Raw genomic sequence first — 26,751 nt, 5'->3', positions numbered from 1 at the left:
CAATTTATTGAACCTTTCAAAAACTTCAGTGATTCCTTCTTTTGGTTTAGCCATAAACCCCTCATACTGAGAAACTAGAATCCTTCTTTGGTTTGACCTAACTTCCTCTGTTCCTTCACATAAGATCTCTATTTTCTCCCAGATCTGTTTGGCCGTGTCACAGTTGACAATGTTATTGTACATTACATTGTCAAGTGACTCTACTAAGATCAGCTGCAAGCCACTATCCAGAGAGACTTTTTCTTTTTCAGTTCAGTATATTATGAAGGATCTTTAGGAGCATAATGTGCTGGAATGACCATGTCTCCATCTATAGATTCCTCAACTCTTACCATGGGGGTGAAAGGCCCATTCCAGATGAACAACATCATTTTCTTTTTCCATAATGTGTAGTTAGATCTGTCAAAGGTAGGAATTTTGATACTGCTAAGCTTCTGTGTATTCATTCTTCCAAGATCTTTAATCTATTTGCTTTCAGATTTGGCTATGATACGACTTGTTAGGTAATGAATACAACACAGGGGGGTGAAAGTGTTTTGGATTATTTTTAAGCTTTTTGAACTGTTATGGATGGTGAACAAAGTAATCTAACTGTAGAGATAATATGTTTTAACATGAATAATAAAACATGCACATGAACACACTATCTTTCAAAACTCACTTAATTTTATATTAAAATCAAGTATGTCTTGCTACAAATTTCTGGGTTCTTTGTTGATAAAGAACTCAGGTTCTCTCTTGAGAGTTACAAGATTTTCTAGATCTATTTTGTTACTCCAAAAACAAAGAATCCAGTGTTTACTTTATAGAACAGTAAACACAGGTTTTATACAACATGCAATAGCATGTAGTAAACCCTACTTTGAGTTAATTAAAACTTTCTATTTCTGGATTAGTATATCTTTGCAAATCTTGCATGTCTGTGACTTCTAATTTGTTAGTTAATCTTGGCCTTTGATCTTGTACTCTTCAAGCTGCTTTTTGTAGACTTTTCAAATCAGTGATTGATTTGTTTGTTGATTGATAATCTTGGATATTTAACTGGTCTGCATCTTGTACTTGAGTTTTATATCGAGATCTCCAGTTTGTTGTATAGAGAGTTCGACATCTCGATAAGTATAATGTTTTATCGAGATCTCTTATTACTCTATAGTTGTTTTGACTTATCGAAGTCTCTGAATTCTCTATAAGTGAATTAGGCTTGTCGAGGTCTCCTTTCTTTATATCTTCATTTTGGCTTATCGATATCTCTGAGTTCTCTAGTGAAGAAATGACTTGTCGATATCTCAGAGATCTCTAGTGATATTTTGACTTGTTGATATCTCAGAGATCTCTAGTGATATTTTGACTTGTCGATATCTCAGAGATCTCTAGTGATATTTTGACTTATCGATATCTCAGAGTTCTCTAGTGAAGAAATGACTTGTCGATATCTCCAATCTTCATGTCTTCAATTTGACTTGTCGATATCTCAAAGACTTCTCTATAAGCTTTTCTTGACTTCTCGATAAGTCATTCTGGAGTTCTCGAATAACTTCTCTATAAGACTTAATCTGTGACTTGTAGATTTCTTGACTTAGAATGTTTTTCCCAAAACAGATTTATTCAACTCCAAGCTTCTTCACATTGTCTCTGAGGCTTGATCTTCGTGATCTTCTTCCAGAGTTTATTCTTAGGCTTGGGACTGTTTACAGAAAAATACTCTAGTCTAATCTATCTACACTTTTACAGACTTAAGCGATACAATACAAAACGCAAACTCATATTATCATGCAACTTACTTAGGGCTGTCAATTTGACTTAGTCTTGTTATAGTACATGCATGTCTTGCACAACAAACCAGATATTACTCAATCGAAAATCTCCAATTTCGTGTCAAAACCCTAAAATAACAGATTGAAATTTTACCGATTTTTTTAATGTTTTGATAGAGGATTATGAAAAATAGATCTTGGGATTTAATTCGATTACTTGAACTTGAGATTTGGACACTAGAATCATGTCGAAATCGACTTTGATTCTCAAGAACAACTCAAGAACAATTTTAGAGAATTTTTCAGATTTTTCTATAATTTTTCTCATTTTTATAAAAAAATAATAATAATAAAATTCTATTTATAATTACACAAAATACCCCTAAAACTATTTGGGGACAAATTAGACCATTTAGTGAAAGTAATTAGCCCAAAATGAATAATTAATGGGTAATAATTTTTAAAGTATTATTTTAAAAAAAATTATGCCAAAATTCCCCAAATTTTATGAACTTTCCAAAAATGTGAAAATATTAAATATTTGAATGACTCTCAATTTTATAAAAATGAAAATACAAATTTTGTGGGCTTTGACATCTCAATTGGGGGCCCGCCCTGGTAATTTTTCGTAAATTGAAATATTCGCTAAATTATTAATATATCTTTAAAACAACTATAACGAGTGATAACTTACGCAAAACAATATCAAACACGTCACACGTAATATAGACCTTCGCGTATAATTATATTTTAACACATAACAAAATATCCGAATATATTATTACCATCACGGGACCACATATGACATACAAAACGTAATATTCATGATCGAAAGCATCTCAAACTGAGATAAATACATAACATTTCATTTAATATATTATATAATAGTCATAAAATTCCCGGATCTTACATTTATCGATTTGATAAATCAAACCATACCTAACAAAACTGTTCGAACCTGAACTACCTGAATCGCGTCACATAAAAAACATATCAGAATATCACGATCATCATAATCATCTAATTATAATCATCATTCAAAATAAACCTCAGAAACCTATTCGAACGGGAATGAGTGTATGTTTTATAATATTTTAGTAGACAAAATATTAAAATTTCGGTTGGTCCTCTAACTCTAATAGATATTGAAGTCAATTTTAATACCAATTTAAATTCCGATTTATATTGTGATTTATATTATTCTAATTGATATTGAAGTCAACTTATTCTACTAATATATTTGTTATTTAAATAAAATTTAAAACAATCTTTACTATAAAAACCAACTACTTAGACTATGAAATAGATATTTTAACATTTATATTATATAGATATTATAGATGTCTATATTTATACTATCAAAAGATAATTTGTTGTTTGGTATTAATGACCGAATTAAAACAAAATAATATAATTTTTCATACGGGCTAAAACAAAACTATAATGTTGATCTAGGCTATAATAAAATTGAAAAATATATATATATATATATATGTATATATACACACACACTACGACATACACATATATACTATTCACTCAGGCTAAAAAAGTATACAATCGAACCTTACTAAAATAAAAATATATTCAAGAGAAAATTTGTTGGTCGGTAAAATGGCCTCGAGATTAAATAAAAAAATATACACTTTTCATCCGGGTTAAAACATAATTATATTATAATCGGGGCTACAATTAAATTAAAAGCAAATTAAATCTAATTAGTTGAGTTTGGTCTATACAATGAGTTTCGAGCTAAGAAAATACTACTGATGCTAAAAAGATGACATTATTGAACTGGAATACTGTAACTAAAGCCAAGGTGCTTAGTTACCAAGAGTATTAGCAAGATATTTTGATATAAATAAATTATGATGTGAATTAAAAAGAGAAAGTTTATATCACCGAGATTTCATTTTTCCTATTATACGATAAAAGTATGGAAGTATTATTTTACTTTAACAGTCATTTTCAAACTGTTCTATATTATGGCTTAGCATTATTGCTCACTCTTACTTTATTTTAAATGTCACAACATAATAGATAACCAGTTTGCCGGTGAGGAAATTAATTAACTGCAACACATGAAAAACATATACTTTTCTTTAACTCCTTGCAGCTTTGCCTCAAGTGGGCCATAACATTCAGATAGGTTCCAGTTATTATTAGAAATTACTATAACTTCATGTAGAGGTTATGAGTAATTGTGTAAGGCCCTGGAATGTACATTTGGTTTGTAATAATAGATGTTAAATATTGTATATCGTTTTTAAGTCTGAAACTTGTGTGTGAGAGAGTTTGAGGTATGTGACGTGGTTTACATGATTATTGAGTTAATATCAATTTCAGATGATTGGATAATTGCGTGATAGCCCAGATTCCTTATCCCGAATTTGGGGGTGTTACGATGTTCAATTACTTGTTAGAGCTTGAAAAATTGAATAAAGTTCAGTCGGATGACTAGTTTCGATGCTCTTAAAATTTGTAAGTAGAGATTACAAGAATTTATTTGAAATGCACATCTAATGGCACGAGTTTCTTGTTTATTTAATAACTATAATTTTTTTTAGCCTCCTTCGAAAAATGTGTTGGATATGATCATGTACGAATCTTTTATTGACCGGTGCCGCTACTTTTATCCACTTTTCTTACTTTTTATCAAAATATTTTATTTTTCCTTAACCTTCGTAAATAAACCAAATGTATACATCCCAGTGGGACAGAGGGAGTACATAACTAGTGAATAGTCAAAGTGAACAAGGACCAAATGGCATCTAATATGTCTCACAATAAATTGTACTAATATGTTGCAATCACGTGTCAAATGCGATAAATTCATATTTTTTTCTTAAATAAACGAGCAATTTCGTATTTATCAAGTACACAAATGTATCCGAATAAATCCCGGTTCATGTTGTTTTCATCTAATTAAAAAAATAATTACTTAAAATGTAGTGAATTAGTAGTAAATTTATGAGATACGACATTTCATCAAGTAACAAGTCATGTTGTTTTTGTATGAGATGTTGTAACTTGCAAGTAATTATTTTTTGTATGTGCTTATTTTTCCATTAATAGATAATTCACCGAGTTTGTGTGCAATGACTTTAATTTTTTACCCATTTCTTAGTCCCACCATTGTTGATCCCCTCGTAGAACTTTATTTTACATTAAGACTTTTTATGCTAAAAAAAGAAAAAGAAAGTGTTAAATTTAACTGGTTAAAGTTAATACTTGTATGGTTGATTTTATTGGTTAAAGTTATTCCCTTTCGGTCAAAATAGAAGTTTCATTTGACTTCTGATGCAAACACCATTAATATAAAGGTGGGATTTTGTAATAAGTGTACGCTATTTTCTCAACACTTGAGCACAAATGTCTTACCCTTTGGTTGGCCGAATTTCCCTAACTAAACTTCATCTTTTTCTATTTTACTACTTTTCAATATATATAAGGCCCTTTATTTGGCCCAATTTCCCTTACTTAACTTAACTTCAGTATCTTCTATTTTATTAATCAACATACAAGGCCCTTTAGCTGGCCCAATTTCCCCAACTAACATCTCATTTCTTTTATTTATAAAAAAATAACACCTTTCAGCCTTTTGTATTTTTAACCTATTATAACACAACTGACTAAAAATAGCCCAACGCTCCCAGAAACTTAGATAATGTCGCTTTAATATTCGAGCAGATAACTCACAAAAAATATCTCGTTAAAGCCCCGCAAGAATAAAACCCAATGAAAAAAACTTAAGAGGGAAAAAGAGTACCCACTAAAAAATACATCATATACAAATACTAAGAATAAACTATTATATGATAGTTGCGGGAAGTCTCTCATGCCATCAAAATTGTCTTGTAATCCGAGATCTTGGTTGATAATTGAGCTTTAAAGTCTGGTATGAGACCCCCTTAAATCTCTTTCAACCTTCATGAAAATAATAACAAATGAAACAAAGAGAAATATTAAAAATAAAACGAGAAAATTATATATAATTATTAAAATTTTATTATAAGAAATAAATGTATATATCATACATAAAAAGAAAAAATATAAAATAAAATTTAACAAAAAAAAATCTGTAGTTAGACACAATCAAACTACACAAATTGGCACACAATTTACTTTAAAGGTCAGCCAAGATTCTTAAGAAATTCATGCTTTCTTTATTATTTAATTGTATTATAAAGATTTCACTATTTCAAGATAAATTTAAAATAAAAATGTGTTATATTATTATTAAGGGAAATGTTATTTTTGGAGCGATTTGTTGTTTAATAAAAACTAAAGTTTCGTTTGTATTTAATGCTAAGGTTGTTGAGTTTTGAGCTTTAATGAATGCGCTTGTGCTCGAGACTACATGGTCCTCATCAGATGCCTACGTATCTCTTTGTGGTAGAGAATCAAGCCAAATACGTGGTTCGAGGTTGAGGGGTAGAGTCCTTTATATAGATTTTGAGCCTAGGGTTAGACTTAGGTTATGAGATTTGGTGGACAAGTCTCCAACTTAGATGGTAAGTAAGACTCCTTTAGACGGTGGATTCTAGATCCATCCTTTTAGGAGTATATTTCCATATTGGATATTGTTTTTGGTGTTGTGGTAGACCTCGTTTTCAGGTCACCTCGGCGGGTCTACCTCGTAGCTGAATTTGGCCATTAGCATCACTACCCATATTGGGTTGTGGGCATCTCGACCTACTCGGGTCATCAGGACTTATATCGGGTCGTGGTCGCCATGACCCATTTTGGATCGTGGTCGCCATGATCTAACTTGGGTCATGGTCGCCACGACCTACTTGGCCCGTAAGGTTCAAGGGCTTGACCGTGGACTTTTTAGTCAACTTTGGATTTAATTAATTATTACTTTTCATCCATATCATTTTCCCCAAATTTCCGGGAAAACTTCTCAAGTTTTCGTGGAAGTTATAGTGGTCTACTCGTGACTCAGGGTAATTCGTCCCTTCATATGGGTATCGGCCATTTAAAGTCCTTATCCTTCTCGAACTCTAGCAAGATTTGGAATCTTGGAGCGTTCAACCTTGCATACTCAATGAACCTCGGTCCTTAGTTCTTCGTGGATGGGGAATCAGAGTTCTTGCCAGTTCGAGGATATATTTCCTTAGCATCATATTCTTAATCAATCTTTCGCTTCTTGTTGCCCATGGGCTCATTACTTGCAACTTCCTTCTTCATGCTTTCCTTGACCTTGATGTACTTACCGACCCTATCTTGGAGCTGTAACATGCTTTTAGGGGGCGCTTGGCCAGGGACATCTTGAAGAATTTATCTTTAGTTTCTTGCTGCAGGGCTATCATGGCCACTTTATCATTAAGATCCGGGACCTTCAAGGCCTCCTTCATGAACTAATTTAGGTAGTTTTGAGGGACTTATTCGCTCCTTGTATAATATTCATGAGAGAAACCAAATCTCTCCTCATGCACTATGCCACTAATAAATTGCTTGATGAAGGTCTGGCTTAGATCTTTGAAGGACCCAATCGAGTTGGGGTAGACGACTGTACTATCTTTGAGCCATGTCTTATAGGGTTTAAGGGAAGGCTCAATACTTAATAGCGTCGTTCACGGGCTGTAGCAACAAGGCACAGGAGAATGTCCTCACATGATTTGTCGGGTCGTCAGTACCATCATATTACTTGATGATGGGCATCTTGAACTTTCTTGAGATATGGGCATTCATAATCTCCTCAGTGAATGGGGCTTAGGATTATCGGGATCTCCTAGGGGCATTAAGTCAGTTGGATCGACCCTTGGGGTTACAACTCTTTGTCTCGGTGTTGGACCTTCCAAGTCTATGACATGAGGAAAATCCCTTGGCCTTGCCATTAGAGGAGGTCTCGCCGACTGATGCATCTCCATATCATGCTTCAACATTTGGATCTCGACTCCATGACCCTTAATCCTCTCCTGAATATGTTAGTGAATCGTCCATTGGGTGCTTAGGGGCTTTTAATAGCCTCTTGGTTGAGACTCCTTTCTAGCACGCCTCCTGCTTAGAGCGGTCTCCTACTCTGATAAATCTGAATCTCTTTCAGAGTAAGGCCCAAAGAAGTCTCGTCCTTCGGAGATAAGAGCCAAGCCACAAATATATTGGGGCATCCTTTTTTGTTCTTCTCCTTAGCGTGAGAGCCCACTTTCTGCCACCTCAGGATACAAAGGCATTTCATAAGGAGGATTAGCCGTCCCTGGGATCACGACAGTAGAAAACTCATACCTAACCGGTCGAGAATTTAGCGGTGTTTGTAGTGGTTGGAATTGGGGATTCGTCCCTATGAGCGGATCTAAAATGGGAGAATTCGTCCCTGGTAGAGGATCTTGGATTGGGGGATTCGTCTCTTGAGTCCGAGTCTCAGTTGCCCCCACAGGAGCTTCTCCTCCGATGGTGGCATATGTCGATTGTTGAGGGATCTCTATCGTGAATAAAAGTGTTTACGATGGGATTGGATCATCAGTTTTATTATTGTTTCTGCTCCGTGTGTTCACCATGGTTGATGTTGTCTTCCGCAGACGGCGCCAAATGTTGTGGACTAAAACTAGGGTTTCGTTTGTATTTAATGCTAGGGTTGTTGAGTTTCGATCTTTAATGGTTGCGCTTGTGTTCGAGACTACACGATTCTCACAAGATGGCTACGTATCTATGTGTCGTATAGAATCAAGCAAAAATGTAATTTTAAGTCGAGGGGTAGAGACATTTATATAGATGGTGAGTTTAGGGTTAGACTTAGGTTGTGAGACTTGGTAGACAAGTATCCAACTTAGATGACAAGTATGCGTCCTCTAAACGGTGAATTCTAGACCCTTCCTTGTAGGAGTCCTTTTCCATGTCAGATATTGCTTTTGGTGTTATAGTAGATATCGTTTTTAGGTCATCTCGATGGGCCTATCTCGTAGCTGATTTTGGGTCGTTAACATCACGACCAATATTGAGTTGTGGGCGTCTCGACATACTCGGGTCATTAGGACCTATATTGGGCCGTGGTCGCCACGACATACTTGCCCCGTGAGATTCACTGTCTTTAACTATGCACTTCATCAATAATTTATTTATCAATAATTATATCTTTACAAATTATTTTTCTTTCGTATCACCAATTTTAAATTTTCAAAGCTAAAAAAACAAAACTGCCTCCTAGATGCCCATAAATAACTCTTGAAAAAAAATTCAATACCATGCCTAACAAAAAAATCGAATCAGGATTATTTGGTCTTTTAATATATTTTTCTCTTAAAAAATTTGTCTTGAAATAACATTTCTCTTCCAATTAATTATAAAATGATCCGGTGGAGGGACCACCAACATACTCAGATCACAGTGGGCTGTCAGATCGGTGAAGTGGCATAACATCAATGGCGTCTCTAGCAGAATGAACTACGCAGGAGTGCACCAAATCACAGCCCTACTTTTGTCCCCATTCATTGAATATCTAGCTTAGTCATAGGGCACCACGTCAACAGTAAAGATGGCCCACAGAGACACTGACCCATAAACCAGATAAGGACGCCCGCGGAATTGCTTACTTAAATATACCCCCAATAATGTACGACATTGGATAAGCAAAGACAACTAAATTAGTGGACCCCACCATTGACCAACGAAAACATGCGTCTTAGATTTCATCTCAGCCATTGATTACCAATCAAAACAGAACATGGTATCTATGGAGCGTAACATAGGAACATGGCAGGATAATTTATTACATAAACAGCAAGCAGTTCAGTAGTCATCTCTATCAGTAGGAAGCAAATAAAAGAGAATAATTTGTTTGTATTGTTTATAGTAATCTGCATAAAAATAAACGAGAGAGAGAGGGAGAGAAGATGATGATGATGATGATGGATGGGAGTGAAAGTCCAAGAAGCCCAGAAGCAAAACTAGGAATGAAAGTGGAAGATTTATGGGATGTACAAGAGCCGCAGCTGACTCCAACTGAAAAGCTTAATGCTTGCTTCGAAAGCATCCCCGTTTCTTCTTTTCCCCTTGCTCCTTCTTCCCAGGGTATATTTCCTCTCCTCTCCTCGATAAATGAATATTCGATAAACAAATACGTGTCTGTATCTTCTTTTTTATATGGATGATCATGTATGTCAGACTCAGTATGTGTTTATTTAATTGTCTGTTGATATATTACTATGGATAACATGTTTGTATACCTTAGTATAGAAACATTTTGGTAAACAAACAAGAATAACATTTACTTAGATATTGAGAAAAGGAATGAGTTTGCTTGAATTCTGCTCACTTTCTACTTCTTCAGTTTGTGTTTCACTTATACTTTGTGATTTAATGTGAAAAAAAAGTTGTAATTGCTCCTATGTTGGTATATATTTAAGAAAAGAGTGTGAATCTTAATGCGCTCTTTCAAGATTCATAATTTTTGTCTTAGGGACTAAGGATCACTGATATGAAATGAACTAGAAATTGTTGGATATTATTAACATCAGGTGTGAAATTTTGGTTAAAAGAATTAGGCTAGATATTTCTTGAGTTAAATGGAAGTATAAGTGTTTCAGAAACATGTGTTTTGCAGATGTAGACACATTACTTATTTGTACTACCTTAGTTACTTGAGATATATTCGTTTTGTCCGATTTCTTGATTTTCCTCCATTCTTTTTATTCCCAGTTGTTGAGATCAATTCCGACACTAGTGTTGCTGAAGCTGTCCAGTTAATGGCCAAACATAAAATTCTTAGTGTGCCTGTTGTTGACGTTGATGCACCAGAAGATGCTAGCTGGATGGAGAGATACATTGGCATCATTGAGTTTGCCGGCATTGCCGTATGGATACTGCATCAGGTATGTAAACCAGCAGTTGTTATTGATATAGAAGTAAAATACTATTGAATGGGGCTAGATATAGGAGAAAATAAGGGTTTTCCAAGTAAAAATTTGGCTCATAACCTGTCCTTTATTTTCCCTTTTTTTATACTTCCGTTTTCAGAATGATTCAGATTTTCTGCTGCCAGTATGTCCTGATGCATTGAATCTGAAATTTAGGGAAGGTGACATCTGAAGTTTGTTTTATTTTAATTTACCTGTTTAAATGTAAGCGTTCTTTTTGTGTTGACAAATGCAACACGAAGTTCTCTGCCACAAGTGGCTGAATGTTACCTATAAAACTTTAGTGCTCAGTTTTTGTTTTGGTTTAGTGGAAATTTTATAATCCGGTGTGCAACACTATGTTGCATTACTTTGAAGGAAAACTAAATACATAGCTACTTACATTTTTTTTAATTTGCAGTCAGAAGAGAAGGAAGGATCTTCTGGCTCAGAACTAGTTGCCAATGGATCCGAGGAATCCACAAGTCCCGCTGTTGCAGCAGCAGCAGCGAAGGGAATGTATTCTCCTAGATATAGAAGTTTTAATTCTTTTTCTGCTGCCTCAGCCTCTGGGAACTTTTTTGAGGCTCTGACTTCCTCTGCACTTTATAAGAATACAAAGGTACCTGCCTTTGTTCATGTTTAAAAGTTTATTTAAGATTTAATATCAAACAATTCGCTTTACTAACTTTCAGCTACACAGGTTAAGGATATCTCTGGATCATTTCGCTGGGCTCCATTTCTCGCCTTGCAGACATCCAATTCCTTTCTGACCATGCTTTTACTACTATCAACATACAGAATGAAGAGTGTTCCTGTAGTTGATTCTGGAGAAGGGAAGATAGAAAACATCGTTACCCAATCTTCTGTTATACACATGTTAGAGGAATGTGCTGGTCTTCAATGGTTTGAACGATTGGGTAGTAAGAAACTATCTGAACTTGGTCTTCCCCTAATGAAACCCGGTAATGTTGTAAAGGTACATCCTGTTGACTACTTCATATGAATCTCTCAGTGAAATCAATAATTTGCACTTATTGACTAATTTTGTTCTAATAGTTTTCCTCATTTTTTTCAAGGTGCATGAGGATGAACCAGTTTTGCAGGCATTTAAACTGATGAGGCAAGAGGGATTCGGTGGTGTACCAGTGGTTGAAAGTGATGGTAAGGCAGTTGGTAATATAAGCATCAGAGACATTCAGTTCCTTCTACTTGCACCTGCTATTTACAAGGAATACAGGTTTGTTTATACATAAAATCCAGCATTTGTAACTTCTACAATAGCCAGTAGGTATGATACAATCTTTGATTAATGGGTATTGCAGATATATGACAGCTAAGAACTTTCTCACGGCTATTAGACATTATTTAAAAGAGCATGAACAGTCAACACCATTTTCGAGTGGAATGATTACATGCAGAAGAGATGACACACTTAAAGAAGTAATCATAAAGCTTGATTCCATGAAGATCCATCGAGTATACGTTGTGGATGAAGAGGGAAATCTAGAAGGGGTAATCACACTCAGAGATATTATCTCGAAGCTAGTATATGAGCCTCCGGGCTACTTTGGAGACTTTTTCTACGGTGTTCTGCCACTGCCTGAAAATAGCAGGGTCTAAAAGTTTGCATTTGTGTAATTTTAAATGTTTACTCTGCTGGGTGGGATTTTGCCTGACAATAAAGCTTTTGTTATTATTTTTGTATGACCAGAAGTTGTATCTTTCAGTTGGAATGTTAACTGGAGGGTTCCTTGTAAATATGAAAGAGAGTTGTTCTTGAAAAGCAACTGCTAAGAGTTTTAGTTTGTAATAATGAAACCTTAATGCTTTGATACAATAAGTGGAATAATTCAGAAGTTATTATTTGTTTCACATTTGTAGTGATGTACAATTCGCTTGTTTTTCTCATAGGAACGTTCCGACCAACTATACACATTATTATTAAATAAGCTATTGAGTTGTTTTCCTAAGTTTAGAAATTAGCCAATTCAACCAAATTGAATTTAACGATTGGCTTAGACTGGCTCAGTTTATTCAAATATAATTGTTGTTATATTTTGGTGAATCTTCTTTGTATAGTTTGTCGTTGTAGAAATTTCAAAGCCAGTTATTTCAAATCTTGATCGGTTATTTGAGTTGAAACTTGTCGTCTGTGTACCTCTGCATAGAAGAACGAGATGTGTTTCAATTCCTTTCCGTCCTTTACTATCTTCCTTGCCATGTTCATAATCTCCATATACTATATCCCCACTTCTTTCTGTCAAGGTGATGCACAATATGACGCCTGCAATAGACGTTTTCGATGTGCAAATTTTCCAATTGTTGATTATCCTTTCTGGGGCGGTGACAGGCCTTCCTACTGTGGGCATCCAGCGTTCAAACTAAATTGTCAAGGTGACGTTTCTGTCATGATCTTACAGTCAAGACCGTATCGAGTTCTTGGAATAGATGCTCGATCGCAGCTTATAACTGTTGCTAGACAAGACTTGTGGAACAATACCTGCCCAAACTCTATATACAACACAGACTTGGATTACAGAGTTTTTAGCCATCCTTCTGGTGATCAGAACTTGACTTTGTATTATGGTTGTGCTACCGTCCCAGGTCAACAATCACCATATGAGTTTGAGTGCACGGTGAATGGAACAAGCAGTGACAGTTATTTCTATACACAAGATGCTTTACTTTCACTTAATACATCTCAAAGCAGCTGCACTGTCACTATTAGGGTTCCTATTAATCGAACTTCAGCTCAGTTGTTAACTCCTGCTACGGCAACACAAGATGACCTGAAGGATGTTCTTAAAGCTGGTTTCGGATTGAAATGGAAAGCGAACGACACCGAATGTAACGCATGTGCTCGATCAGGTGGCCGATGCGGCTATAACTCATCCACCTCATCCTTTGCTTGTTATTGTATAGATCGGCCCTATCAATCTTTATGCAATGTACCAGATTTGGGATTACGTAAGTTCAATTTCTTTACTTGACTCTTTATTTTTTAGTAGCAAATACAGGTAACATAAAATTAATTTGTCCAATAATTTCCTTGCATCACATATTCCCTAATTTAAACTCTGCGATCAGATATGGAAACAGTGTCAACAGTGTTGCGATTATTCGGCTTCAATTTTTAGGACTCGCGGTTATGTACTTGTTAGCAATCTTGTACGATAAAGACATTGTTATATATATATATTGAATATATAACTACTTCACAAAAACATTGTTAATTCTTAAATCACATAAGCATATGAGAATTAACAATTAAATTAGGAGAAGGGTTTGAGAAAACAAACAGAGATTGGATTTAATCTCGAGTCCAGAAAACTGTCTCCTTAAAGCAGTTTCGCCCCGCACCATCCGTGTTTAGCGACCTGCTTCCCAGGATAAAACGAGATACTAGTATAATCGATAGATCGAATATACTCTCAGCGAACTTGAACTGAGCCCGAGAACTATCACCGGAATATTGGAAAAATTTAAGACTAAAGAGACCAAGAATGAAAGAGATGACTCTTATTTTCTTGACTTAATAAAACTGGTGCCCTAAGACTCTATTTATAAAGAGAGGCTTGAAAGGACTTGTTTTTCTTTTCGATGTGGTACATGGTATTTATAAGAAAAACTAAGGAATAGGTTTGTGCTACTCTCGATGTGGTACAAAGCCACTTTTCATATTAAAAGGTAAAACTTTGGAACATCAGTTCTCATTCACCTTTTACTCATTTTGAGCGTGTTAATATGCGTTGGAATCCCCTCGAAGAGAAGAATACGTTCCAATAAATACACACCACTAACACATAATGTGTCTCACTCATATAGAGTCTCAAAATGATTCACAACTTAGTCTAAAATACTAAGTTTGTCCAACAATCCCCCACAAATGAGATTGATGGTCCAGTAGCACGCACCACATAGACACCACATAGACAGACAGACGCGGAGCTTGACTTGGTGATAGTTCCGGCGGTCAGATATAGCATACGATAGGTAGAGAATGCTCCTTGAACCTTCGCTCGAATAAGTATATCGACTTTACTGGTAGACAGTATGACGCGATGTCCTTGAACTGTTCGACCGTTTGTGTAAACGATGACATACTCATCACTATATCTTTCCTGACTCATTCAGTTCTCATGATTATGTCCATTTTGGCCCTGAAACATCGTCCTGGTTCTGCAAGAGTTTCTAAAGAATTGTGCCTCACAATTCTCCTTTGAAGCGGCCATACTTCTCTCTTACATAGGTGATCTTTATCTTATAGAGTAACCCGCGTTTACTCAACCGAATATTATGTATTCAAACTTGAAATCCTTGTATTCGTCAAAGATCATTAAAAGCATAAAGCTTAACCTCGTACCTTACGGGTCTCACTGTTTCATCATCATAGAAATAGGCCGGGGGTTACCCCCACAGTGATTTAGTCATCATGATTTAGTTGTCCCATTGAACCAAGTTCTTGGGATCTCCAGTCAGCAAGGTTGGGTGTCCACCATGACGCCGTTAAGCAATAGGCAAGGCTCATTCCTCTCGATGATTTGACAACTATCTCTCGGTCTAACTAGATTCTCTTGTCTTAAACAGATTCGCTCAGTTTAACCATCTGGTTAGTGGATCCAAACATTATCATTTGACTTTACATAGTCAATAATGATAATTCTCGTTGAGAATAGTTGTTTAATGGTATTATGTCCTCATCATAAATGTGAGACATACCATTTCATACACAATAATGTGATCTCCCAATTTGCATATTGATTACACGATATATGCATATTGAAGACACATTTTCCTTGTCATTTAGGAATATCCTTACAAAGTGGCTACTCGGCCTTTTAACTGCATTTATTTTATGCACCAGACTCGTATTCCATCATGAATCGAGCTAAGTTTAGGATTTCCATGACACGACTGCTAAGTGTGAAATGTATTCTCGAATGACTTTAAAGTTCTTAAAGTCAAATATCTAATTTACATACTATATTCACATAGTACAATTAGATATCTTTCGTATTGAAGTCCAAGCTCACGAGCACATATCATACACCTTAAATCTTATTGCAATCACTTCCAAGTGACCAATTTCCATTGTACTCGTGCATCTACCCAGTTTACCAACTGTATAGCCTATGTCTAATTTTGTACAATTTTAAAAAGTACAACAGACTTGCAATCCTTCTTGAGAGATCCTTGTTCATCTACACTTGGATATATATAAATCCATTCCAGCTATGACAACTTTAGCTTCGTTGACCTCTTCAAAAGTCACATCACTAACATGTGACATGTATCATCTAAAAGTTTTAAAGTCATGAAGATTGTAATCTTCAAATCAAAACTTTTCAATCTCATCAAGATTTTCAGAGATGATCCTCTTGTCATTACTTCTCGTAATGATCAGATCACTCACATGCAATCAATTATGACTTGCATATCATGTGTAAATAACACATGCACACTTGTCAATTCTCTGATTTTGAATCAGTTTGACATCTCATATTGACATATTTCATATTTATGAAATAACTTTACTAGTTATTACTTAAGGCTTCACTTGTTATTGATATTACCAGCTTTTAGCGTCCCAAAAACCAGCAATTTCAGTTTGCATCATTACCGAGTTTAAGCGTCCTTAAACTGGCAATCCTTATTCACATAGCAACCAATATTGAGCGTCCTCAAAATGGCAACCATGTCATTTATTTGAAGCCATTGCTTATCATAGCAATATCAAATTTAATATGCCATTATTTCGTGTCAATGTTGTTTCACTCAACATGATCACCGAAAATACAGATTTTCTACTCTTGCTTTATCTAGAGCAACCCTCGGGTTCACGTAAATAGATATTTCTCCAAATAACTATTTAGAAAGACCATCTCAATGTTCATTGATGCACTTTTAAATTTCACAATACGATAATTTTAGTATCATCTTAATGAACCTTATTCTCAAACTCGAGAATATTTCATAAATTATATAAGGTCATCACTTTCGACTGTAATATTTTTTGTATCAGTCTGACCTTATACTTCCTTCAGACCCAAATATATTTTTCCAATTTAAAAATTCATTTGGGTCCTAATGCTTCTATCTCGTAAGAAGATCTATATATTTTTTTTAAACAAGATTCTGTCAAACAGAACCACTCTCTCTATTTCTTAACATCCTTTCCCCCACAAAGGACATAGAGAGAACATGCACAATCCATTTTCTAGTACACGTGCTAGAAAATCTTGATTTATTGACTCTTAGTAATAGTCAAATTTTCTCTTGATATATTCACTTATCAAGAAATTATACGAGAAGCACATTGCTTCTATTAAATTTACGAGTTCACCTTCAAGCAAATTATCAAGACATTCGGGACTAGCAATTATCCAAGTCTTTTGCTCTCTGCAGGTTCATCCTCACATTCATCCAATAACTCGTAAGTTCATTTAGATGACTTTTAATTACAGATCTACTAGGATCTACTAGCTTATCGCATAAGCATTCCTAAACTCTGTAATAGTATTCTTACAAATCTCAAAAATTAGATTCATATATCGGATATTATTAGACTCAACCATTGTCTATGTATCCATCCAAAATATCTCAATTGATTTTGGATCTCATGCTACCAACAGAGGTATTGGTATCAAGTTTCGAGATACCCCCACATTTCAATTATTTTCAAGAATGTTTCATTACATTCCAATATTCATAGAAAATTCAATAATTTTCTATTTTAGATACCCCCACAATTTTAATATTTTACAGAATGTCAGAAAATATTCCAAAACTAATAGGAAATTTAATTATTTCCTTCTGTGGTATCATGTTTAAGGAACGATTAGCCCTTCGTAACTAATATCCTCAAATTCAGTGATAGTCTGAGCTGATCACAATCGTTTTGCATCTCTCTCAGAGCGCAACTCAAGCCTGCATCTACTCCATTTATTTAATGCGAGTAAGGTGCAACGACCTCATGAATATTCACGTTGCAAACAGAATTTGCCCGGTGATTATTCATCATCAAATTTATTCACTACCATCTTAATTATCTGTATTAAGTTGGATTTGCCCTTGAGTTTATAGAGCACACATCTCTCTATTTAGCTTCAATATTGACTCGACTACGAGTACGAGTGATAAATGTTTTACTATCAAACCAGACAGTAAACACGTATCGTGTCACTACCTCTCATCTGAGCAGGTTTTACGTTATTCATTAAAACCTATAAGATTTTAATATCATGTTAAAAGAACTTCCCGTAGTTCTTATCATTAAAAATTCAATTACCGAATTTCTCGAAAATATTTACATGGTTCACACGAACCTACATTTATGGCTCACCTACTGGTACAACCAGAAAAGGCCCAAGGAAGAACATAAATCTTCAATAAACCCACATTCAGTGATCCTTGATCAACTGATGCGTTAGGGTTAACAACTTTCCGGATTCTCTCCGAAGTTCAGCATAAATACTGATATCAATATTCGCCGTATTAAGTATCACATGGATCACTATAATAGGCTCGTGTGTCACTGCCGCAGCAGACCGACACCAACACGTGAAATTATTATTTAACTGGAGGAAAAATCCAACCAGAAAAATATAATTTATGTGCCGACCCATAACCTGTACTCCAGGCCCATTAGGTTTTTTAATGTGGAGAATCCTGAGCAATTGTAAATCTGGTTCACTTCAGCTGCCCACCTCGTCACATTATTTAACAACAAACATGTTACTGCATTCTATCCAGTATTACAAGTTTGTGATATAACTCCATTATTAAAGATTAAACAATAATAATTGATGCATTATCATCACTCAACAATGATTAAAAAATTAATCACCAAATAATCAAGTTCCATCATGAAGGGTCACATTTATGTAGCCATATCATTTAATTGCATAGCAATATCATGTTATGAACTTGCAAACATGCATGTAAACTATAGCATATATGATTCTTGTATCAGTGTACTAATAATTCCAAAATCAATTCAGAATTAAGAAATCAATCACCATGTTAACAAAACATAATAAGCTATCCATTAATAGCAAAAACATGGACGAATTATAAATTTGGGTTTAATATACCAATTTATAATGATCAATCCGAAAGAGATGTCACCAAATATGTCCACTTGAATATAAGTTGATCATAAATCAATAACCATTAAAGCATCAATAGCCTTATAAGAAACCAATTATCCAACAACTTTGTGCTTACTTTTGCCTCGTACCTGTTATGCTTAAACAAAGCACCACTTAAAATCAAATTTATATTAATTTCAAGCACATGGCAACAAGTGATCAAAGAAATTAATGCACTAAATTTAATTTAATTAATGAGGCAAATAATGACCACTCATATACCCATAAATAAATCCAATTTAAACAATCAAATTGACTTTTACGTCTACTCACAAGAAAGTATGAAAATTGAAGGAAACTGCTTTAAGATTGTTAGCAATCTTGTACGATAAAGACATTGTTATATATATATATTGAATATATAACTACTTCACAAAAACATTGTTAATTCTTAAATCACATAAACATATGAGAATTAACAATTAAATTAGGAGAAGGGTTTGAGAAAACAAACAGAGATTGGATTTAATCTCGAGTCCAGAAAACTGTCTCCTTAAAGCAGTTTCGCCCCGCACCATCCGTGTTTAGCGACCTGCTTCGCAGGATAAAACGAGATACTAGTATAATCGATAGATCGAATATACTCTCAGCGAACTTGAACTGAGCCCGAGAACTATCACCGAAATATTGGAAAAATTTAAGACTAAAGAGACCAAGAATGAAAGAGATGACTCTTATTTTCTTGACTTAATAAAACTGGTGCCCTAAGACTCTATTTATAAAGAGAGGCTTGAAAGGACTTGTTTTTCTTTTCGATGTGGTACATGGTATTTATAAGAAAAACTAAGGAATAGGTTTGTGCTACTCTCGATGTGGTACAAAGCCACTTTTCATATTAAAAGGTAAAACTTTGGAACATCAGTTCTCATTCACCTTTTACTCATTTTGAGCGTGTTAATATGCGTTGGAATCTCCTCGAAGAGAAGAATACGTTCCAATAAATACACACCACTAACACATAATGTGTCTCACTCATATAGAGTCTCAAAATGATTCACAATTTAGTCTAAAATACTAAGTTTGTCCAACAGTACTTAAGTTAGATTCGTTTACAAATGAGTTATAATATGATGTCTTTTGGCTGAATTATTATTAGTAAAGTAATATTTATGCCGGAGACAAATGTTGCTGAACTGTGCCTTGATCATATGTAAAAGAAAATTTATGTTGAAATCAGATGTTTTTTTAGTTACAGAGCCTCACTACGAATTTATTCTTATATATTTCATTAAGATATATCATAGTAGCAAAGACTCATCCCCACGCCCCCCCCCCGGACATCAAAAATTCATGTCATCGGATCCTCACGGCCTCTTTCCCTGACTGCACTATTAAAAATTGTCATATCAATTACTAAGAATGATAGCATTTAATTGAATGGTGAACTCAAAACTATGACAACTAGTATAACGTTTGCCAATCCTAACCTCGTTGAAGCGATTCTAACCACTTCTTATATTCTATGCCGTGTTTCTGCAGGTAATTATGGTAAGACAAACGAAGCACAAATTTCCAAAATACTTGGAACAGGTAATTACATGTTTATGCCTCTCATCACCATCACTGTTACACAAAGAAATTCACTGTATATTTGTTTTATAGTGTTTGTTGTAGTAGGTATTGTCATAGGATGTTTCATAATCCATGCTTACAAGAAACATAAGACATTAAGGGCTATGGAAGGAGAAGAATATAGCAACCAAAACGTTGAAGCGCTTGTTCGGAACTATGAAGCTCTTACTACACAGAGATACAGCTATTCAGACATTAAGAAAATGACACATTCATTTAAAGAAAAAATAGGCCAAGTAGGTTACGGTACAGTTTACAAAGGTAAACTCGCAGACGGGAGGCAAGTTGCTGTTAAAGTCCTCACTGAAACAAAGGGGAACGGGGAGGAGTTCATAAATGAAGTTGCAAGCATTAGTAGAACATCTCATGTCAATGTAGTAACTCTTTTGGGATTCTGCTATCAAAGGAACAAACGAGCTCTGATCTATGAATTTATGCCTAACAAGTCTTTGGACAAGTTTATTTATGATGATGAAAGGTTTCCTGCTTCAAATCAACGGTTAGACAGTAATATGTTATACCAAATCACAGTTGGGATAGCTCGGGGTCTGGAGTACTTACATCGTGGTTGCAACACAAGGATAGTTCATTTTGATATTAAACCTCAAAATATTCTTCTGGATGAAGATTTTTGTCCAAAGATCTCTGATTTTGGACTTGCTAAATTGTGCAAGCAAAAGGGGAGCATTATATCGATTTTAGGAGCAAGAGGTACTGCTGGATACATTGCTCCAGAAGTTTTTAGTAGGAACTTTGGTGGGGCGTCTCACAAGTCTGATGTCTATAGCTACGGGATGATGGTTCTTGAAATGGCAGGAGCAAGCAAAAATAACAAATCTGCAGTTGCAAGATCAAGTGAATTATACTTTCCAGACAAGATATATGAGAATCTAGAAAATGATTCATGTCTAGACGATGATGGCGTGTCAAATAATGAAGAGGAAAGAGAAGTGAAAAGAAAAATGACGTTAGTTGGATTGTGGTGCATTCAAACCATTCCAGCAGATAGGCCATCTATGAGTAAAGTAGTGGAGATGTTGGAAGGAAGCGTTCAGTCCTTGCAAATCCCACCTAAACCTTTGCTTCACAGTCCCACCAAGTCTGCACAGGATTCTTACACATCTCTGAAACTAAGTTCTGAAAACGATACTGAAAGCCCTGTAGCTATGAACACCAAAACTTTATAAGATTAGTAGTCCACATACTCCAATTCGAGACTACATCAACATTTTGTAGTCATATTACATAATAAGAAATGATATGCAGACAAACAGTTGATATACTCAAATGACAGTTGCATATCATTTATATTTTCCAAAAAAAGAAACATCCTAATGTGCGTGGATTACAAGGAACTCAACAAGACTATTGTGACTTATAAATACCCTAAACTACTCATCGCTATTTGCTTTGATCAGTTGTATCACATCAAATTCTACTTAGGGTTACACAAACAGTCCAATTTGAATTCAAATCAATGGATACCAAATGAAAACAAGATTGGTCTAAATATCACTGATAAAATTGTCACTCAGGCAGGTCTTGTTGCATACAAAAGAACAATGATTGATATAAAATGTCAGTAAATAAGGCTTTGCAAGCTTCTTCGGGTTCTCTTTGAGCTCATAACTTCAATGAGTTCAGCCTGCATATTAACAAACTTATTGGATAAATGAATGCGAAAAACTCAGGGTTAGTCACAAGCTAAAGAGTAAACAAAAATATGTATAAAGATGGTTCATTCCGAAGATGTATTTATGTTACAAGTGTATTATTTTTATTTTTATTATTCATTTTTATTTATTTATTTTTAAACAAAAATAAATTATAAATATTTATTTTTATCCTATAATTTCACCACCTTTCAATTTCACCCTTTTTGATTAATGCTATGACTCTAATTGTATTTTTTTTTATTTCAATATGACTTATAATTCTATATGTATTTTTTACCCATTTTTTGTTTTTTAAAAGCCAAATGCTTTTATTATTTTTATAGGTTGAAATTCTATTTTTAAATATCTGTTAAAATAATTACATAAATTGGCCCAACATAATATATATGTTTCCAAAAAATTAAAATCATGACCAAGTAAATAGGCCATATGTTTAAATTGTTCAAATTTGTATTATGATTATAATTCTATTTCCCATAAGATTCTAAATTATTTTTTGATAAGGTATTTGATTTTATCATAGTACAGTACACCGTATTTTGCTTCAACCCTATATTCCTATTTCATGTAGACTTCTACGTTACTTTTTAATTAAATATAAAAATTTGTGGAATCATATTATAATTAAAATATATCTATATTTCGTAGAATTCTTTATATTTTGTATTAAACAATAAAACTGTTCAAATCATATGATTATAATTACAATACTTCTATAACCTGTAGAACTTAATATTATTTTTTTAATGACAGGGTACTTGATTTTACAGAATTTTCATTTCAATATGACCACTTTTAGTAATACTTGATTTTACCGTGTTTTTGGTTTACAGTTTTTTGGTTACACTCATAAATTTCTATTTTAATTAAGTAATAAAATTGTTGTAATTGTGGTATAATTATAATCTTTCTACTTCTCGAATAGTTCAACATTACTTTTTGTTGATATAATAAATTTATTTGAATCGTGTTATATTTACAATACTTTTATTTTATTTAGAACTTTGAATTACATTTTTAACATTACTTGATTTGTTTGGATCGTATTATAATTTATTCGGATACAAGTAATTACTTGATTTTACCGTATTTTAGTCAATTATATCATAACATTAATATATTATATTAATTATATTATTATAAATAAATTTAATAAAATTTTCTCGATCCTGTTCGCACAAGTTTATCTTCTAATGCTTACATAAATAATAAACTGATGCTGGTATGGTCAATGCAGAGATGAAGAACAAAAATTTCGGCATCTCAAATAAGTTGTGAAAATATATTAACTGCCTTTATTTTCCTCTCTTTTTTCAAAAAAAATGTTTTTCGAGTAATTTAATAATAAATTAACAAAAGCCCTTCATATAAATTAATATAATGTTTTAGTAAAAGAAATTGAATACTAAAGTAAATACACAAGAATGATCTCAGAATCAATCAGTTCCATCCAGCAAAGCGTAAAGCCATCAATTTTGTATACGATACAATAACACGATACAAAAATTATGGGTTTGAATGATATTTTTGGTACACGAACACAACACGAAATAAAAGTACACGAAATAAATAAATATTTAATTTAATTTATCAAAATTATACGAATACATATATCTTACAATAATATGTTACATATAAATTTTACAAAAAATAGATACAAAATAGATTCAAATTTTAATTTCACAAGAATTTGATTGCACTTGAGTTTTTATAACTTACCTGACTAGTAAAAACTTACATATATATTATATTTATATTTTTCATTATTAATTTTAAATTACACAAAACATAACACAAAATGTATACGAAATAAAGAAACACTAACACAAAAAGAATTCTGATTTGGGTTAGACATTCACGCGAACACAAACATATGAACAAATTGTCCGCTTAGCCCAGGCTACACTGCGAGAGCCCAACACATAAAGTTGATTTTACAGTGAAAATAATCAACCCTGACCATTGAGCTCTTGTACGAGGTTTAGTAAACCCTAAACTGTCTGCTGCTCTAGTTCTCTTCTCTCCCTTACAAAATACAAGGTATGTATGCGTTCTATCTGTTTTATTTATTGTCACAATGTTCTTTTTTTATATGTTCCGCGCTCTCTATATTTTTCGTTTCTACATTATTATTTGTATTCTCTGTAATAGATTACAAGAACCCACATTAACTCAAATGACCGGGCGGGTCTGAAAATTCTTTTGTTTAGAAGGGCGCTGAGTATTTTGTTTTGGATTTTTAAATATTTGTGGGCAAATTTTGTCAAAAAAATTATTGGCCGAAAAAACGTAGAATATTGTTTTAGAGCAACGCCTATCCCCGTACCCCTTACTAGATCTCCGTCATTAGGCTTACTCGCCTTTTAATCCTCACAGTGTTTTGATCCTTGTAGTGTTTCTGGAATTACATACATAATTCTGATCTCAGTCATTAGTCTTGCTTATTACAGAACCCACATTATGTGAAAAAAGAATAGAACCTTCTGTTTTTTTGGTTCTCCTGCCCGTTTCTGGTATTTTGGTCCGTAATTTGAAATTGTGGCATTTAGACATATTTTTTATAACATCCAGATCGAAGTTTAATTGTTATCAGTATAACCTTTGTGATGACGGTTTTTTTTGGTTGGGAAAAGCCAGAGTTTTGTTTGATAGGGCAAATGCTAACCTTTTTCCGTTTACCTGGGATGACTTAAAATGACAGTGAATAGTGAGACCAGAATAGTCTAAATACGGGTCAATTCGTACTCTATGACATTGCAAATTTTATTGAGGAAATGAGGCCTACTGATGATAATATTTAGTCATAATCTCTTTTTCTTTTCTCTTTTTGTTTCTAAGCAATTAGAGAAATTGATAATTAGTAATATTATCTGCGGTGTACAAATTCTTGTGAAGTGTGGATAAAGAGAATCGATAATTGATATTAATTTTGATCTTATTAAGGCAAGCATTGTTTTTACATCTCAAAAACTGAGCCTACTTTTTTTTTGCAATAAAATCACGAGTACAGTGCAAATGGATGAGAATAAAGAGTTGGAAGTGCGCACAGTCGGGGATGAAAAGACTTCAACTGATTGTAAAAAAATTGATCCTCTTCTTTGTCATTCAAATATTGTGCGACCATCTGTGGATGAAAAGAACTATGAAATTGAACTAGGCATCATTGAGCTAATAAGACAGGATACTTTTGAGGGAGACATAGAACGCGAAGATCCATATGATCATTTGACAAGTTTTTTGGAGATATGTGATACGTTTAAATACGGTAATGTTCCCGATGAGACAATCCGTCTACGCTTGTTTCCTTTCTCATTGTCAAAGAATGCCAAGGTTTGGTTGAGGAACCAGCCGTCCAATGTCTTCACGTCATGGACTTCACTCTCTGATGCCTTTCTTGCTAAATATTTCCCAGTTTGGAAAACTTTGGAACTACAACACAATATTGCATGTTTTGCACAAGGAGATGATGAAACACTCTCTGATGCATGGGAAAGGTATAAAGAAATGCAGAGAAAGTGCCCAAATCATGACTTTCCTAGGTCGTCAGTTCTGTTATTTTTCTACCAGGGTTTGCGTGATTGGGTTAGGATAATGATTAATGTAGCTGCTCATGGTAGTCTGATGGATAAAACTCCTGATGATGCATTTGCTCTTTTGGAGAAGATGGCTGCCAACAGCGTCTGGGATAAATCGAGTAATGATGGCAAAGCCACAGCATTATATAAGATTGAGGACATCAACAAGCTTCATGCAGAGAAGGATGCACTGACAAAAAAGTTAGAAGCATTTAACATTGGCACCTCTAATGAGCAACAATATAATTCGTATCATGAGACTTATAATTCTGGTTGGAGAAATTCTGATTTCTCACTGGGAGGACAAGGAAATGTACTGCATGGTAATAGTCAAGTCAACACATCATGGAAAAATCAAGGTGTTTCCGACATTGGTTCTGAGCAATCATATTTGCCGAATTTTCAACAAGAAAGGATACAAGGAGTAGTAACTCAGGAAAGTATCCAGTCTGCAGGTTGGGAGCAAGCCATTCAAATGTTCAGTAGCGAATTTTGTTCTAAAATGGGGAAGCTGGAATCGAAGATAGAAGCACTAGCTAGAACAACAAAGAACATAGAATACCAAATTGGAGGAATAGCCAATGCGGTTTACGGATGGGAAGCTGATGGAGCAATGCAAGGCAATCAATAATACCGGCACACAACATATTAAGTGATCTGCCTATGTTACTGCAACACCAGGACACAACATATTAAGTGATCAAAAATATGATATCTAAATATACCAAGTGATCTGCATATGTGGTAGAGATGAGCATTTTACCTTATTCTGAATTACTATGTGATATATGATTATGATGAACCAAATGTATCCAATTTTCTACCATGGGTTGTGTTCTAAATTTTCTTTCACTTAATCAGATATATGCAAAAGTTATACATTAACATTAAAATAGTCTACAAAAATCATGTATATTCCCGTAGGGTGGACAAAATTCATACAACAAGTTTGGGATCTTCAAGGCCCTATAAATTAGCAGGATGGTTAGAGATTAAAAGATTGTCCCTATTGTCTTATAGGCTCTTTTGCGAGCATTGGAGTTCGGTGTGTGGATTCTAGATGCATCAGGTTGCTTGGAGATTGAGTCAATTTCTTCACATTGTGCTGTTATTAACAAGTCAAATCATATTACAAAATATTGAATTACTAAAATATCAAATTTTGGTACCCACTTAATATAAAT

At 34.1% G+C, this 26,751-nt stretch overlaps 3 protein-coding genes and 1 non-coding gene across 4 annotated transcripts; 3 read left to right on the top strand and 1 right to left on the bottom strand.

Annotated features, from left to right (window-relative positions):
* The first annotated feature begins 9,451 nt into the window (after nucleotides 1-9,451).
* Nucleotides 9,452-12,466, top strand: LOC141683456 (SNF1-related protein kinase regulatory subunit gamma-1-like). The gene is made up of 6 exons (XM_074488190.1): nucleotides 9,452-9,767; nucleotides 10,395-10,567; nucleotides 11,013-11,213; nucleotides 11,295-11,570; nucleotides 11,671-11,831; nucleotides 11,917-12,466. Exons 1-6 carry the CDS (start codon nucleotides 9,590-9,592, stop codon nucleotides 12,212-12,214), a joined length of 1,287 nt encoding a protein of 428 aa, XP_074344291.1. The 5' UTR covers nucleotides 9,452-9,589; the 3' UTR covers nucleotides 12,215-12,466.
* A 140-nt stretch (nucleotides 12,467-12,606) lies between these two features.
* LOC141685135 (LEAF RUST 10 DISEASE-RESISTANCE LOCUS RECEPTOR-LIKE PROTEIN KINASE-like 2.1) lies at nucleotides 12,607-21,543 on the top strand. Its single transcript, XM_074490256.1, has 3 exons — nucleotides 12,607-13,561; nucleotides 20,224-20,274; nucleotides 20,347-21,543. The coding sequence occupies exons 1-3, from the start codon at nucleotides 12,772-12,774 to the stop codon at nucleotides 21,501-21,503; spliced, it is 1,998 nt and encodes a 665-aa protein (XP_074346357.1). The 5' UTR covers nucleotides 12,607-12,771; the 3' UTR covers nucleotides 21,504-21,543.
* Nucleotides 21,544-23,875: 2,332 nt separating this feature from the next.
* LOC141684840 (uncharacterized) lies at nucleotides 23,876-26,418 on the top strand. Its single transcript, XM_074489979.1, has 2 exons — nucleotides 23,876-24,032; nucleotides 25,003-26,418. Exon 2 carries the CDS (start codon nucleotides 25,008-25,010, stop codon nucleotides 26,196-26,198), a length of 1,191 nt encoding a protein of 396 aa, XP_074346080.1. The 5' UTR covers nucleotides 23,876-24,032; nucleotides 25,003-25,007; the 3' UTR covers nucleotides 26,199-26,418.
* LOC141687557 (small nucleolar RNA R71) lies at nucleotides 25,420-25,525 on the bottom strand. Its single transcript, XR_012561052.1, has one exon. It is a non-coding gene; the product is annotated as a small nucleolar RNA R71 (small nucleolar RNA).
* Nucleotides 26,419-26,751: the final 333 nt, after the last annotated feature.

This window comes from Apium graveolens, chromosome 9, assembly GCF_009905375.1.
Source record: "Apium graveolens cultivar Ventura chromosome 9, ASM990537v1, whole genome shotgun sequence".
NCBI lineage: Eukaryota > Viridiplantae > Streptophyta > Magnoliopsida > Apiales > Apiaceae > Apium > Apium graveolens.
Note: the sequence above shows the minus strand (reverse complement) of the source record. Positions and strands in the feature narration are given on the sequence as shown.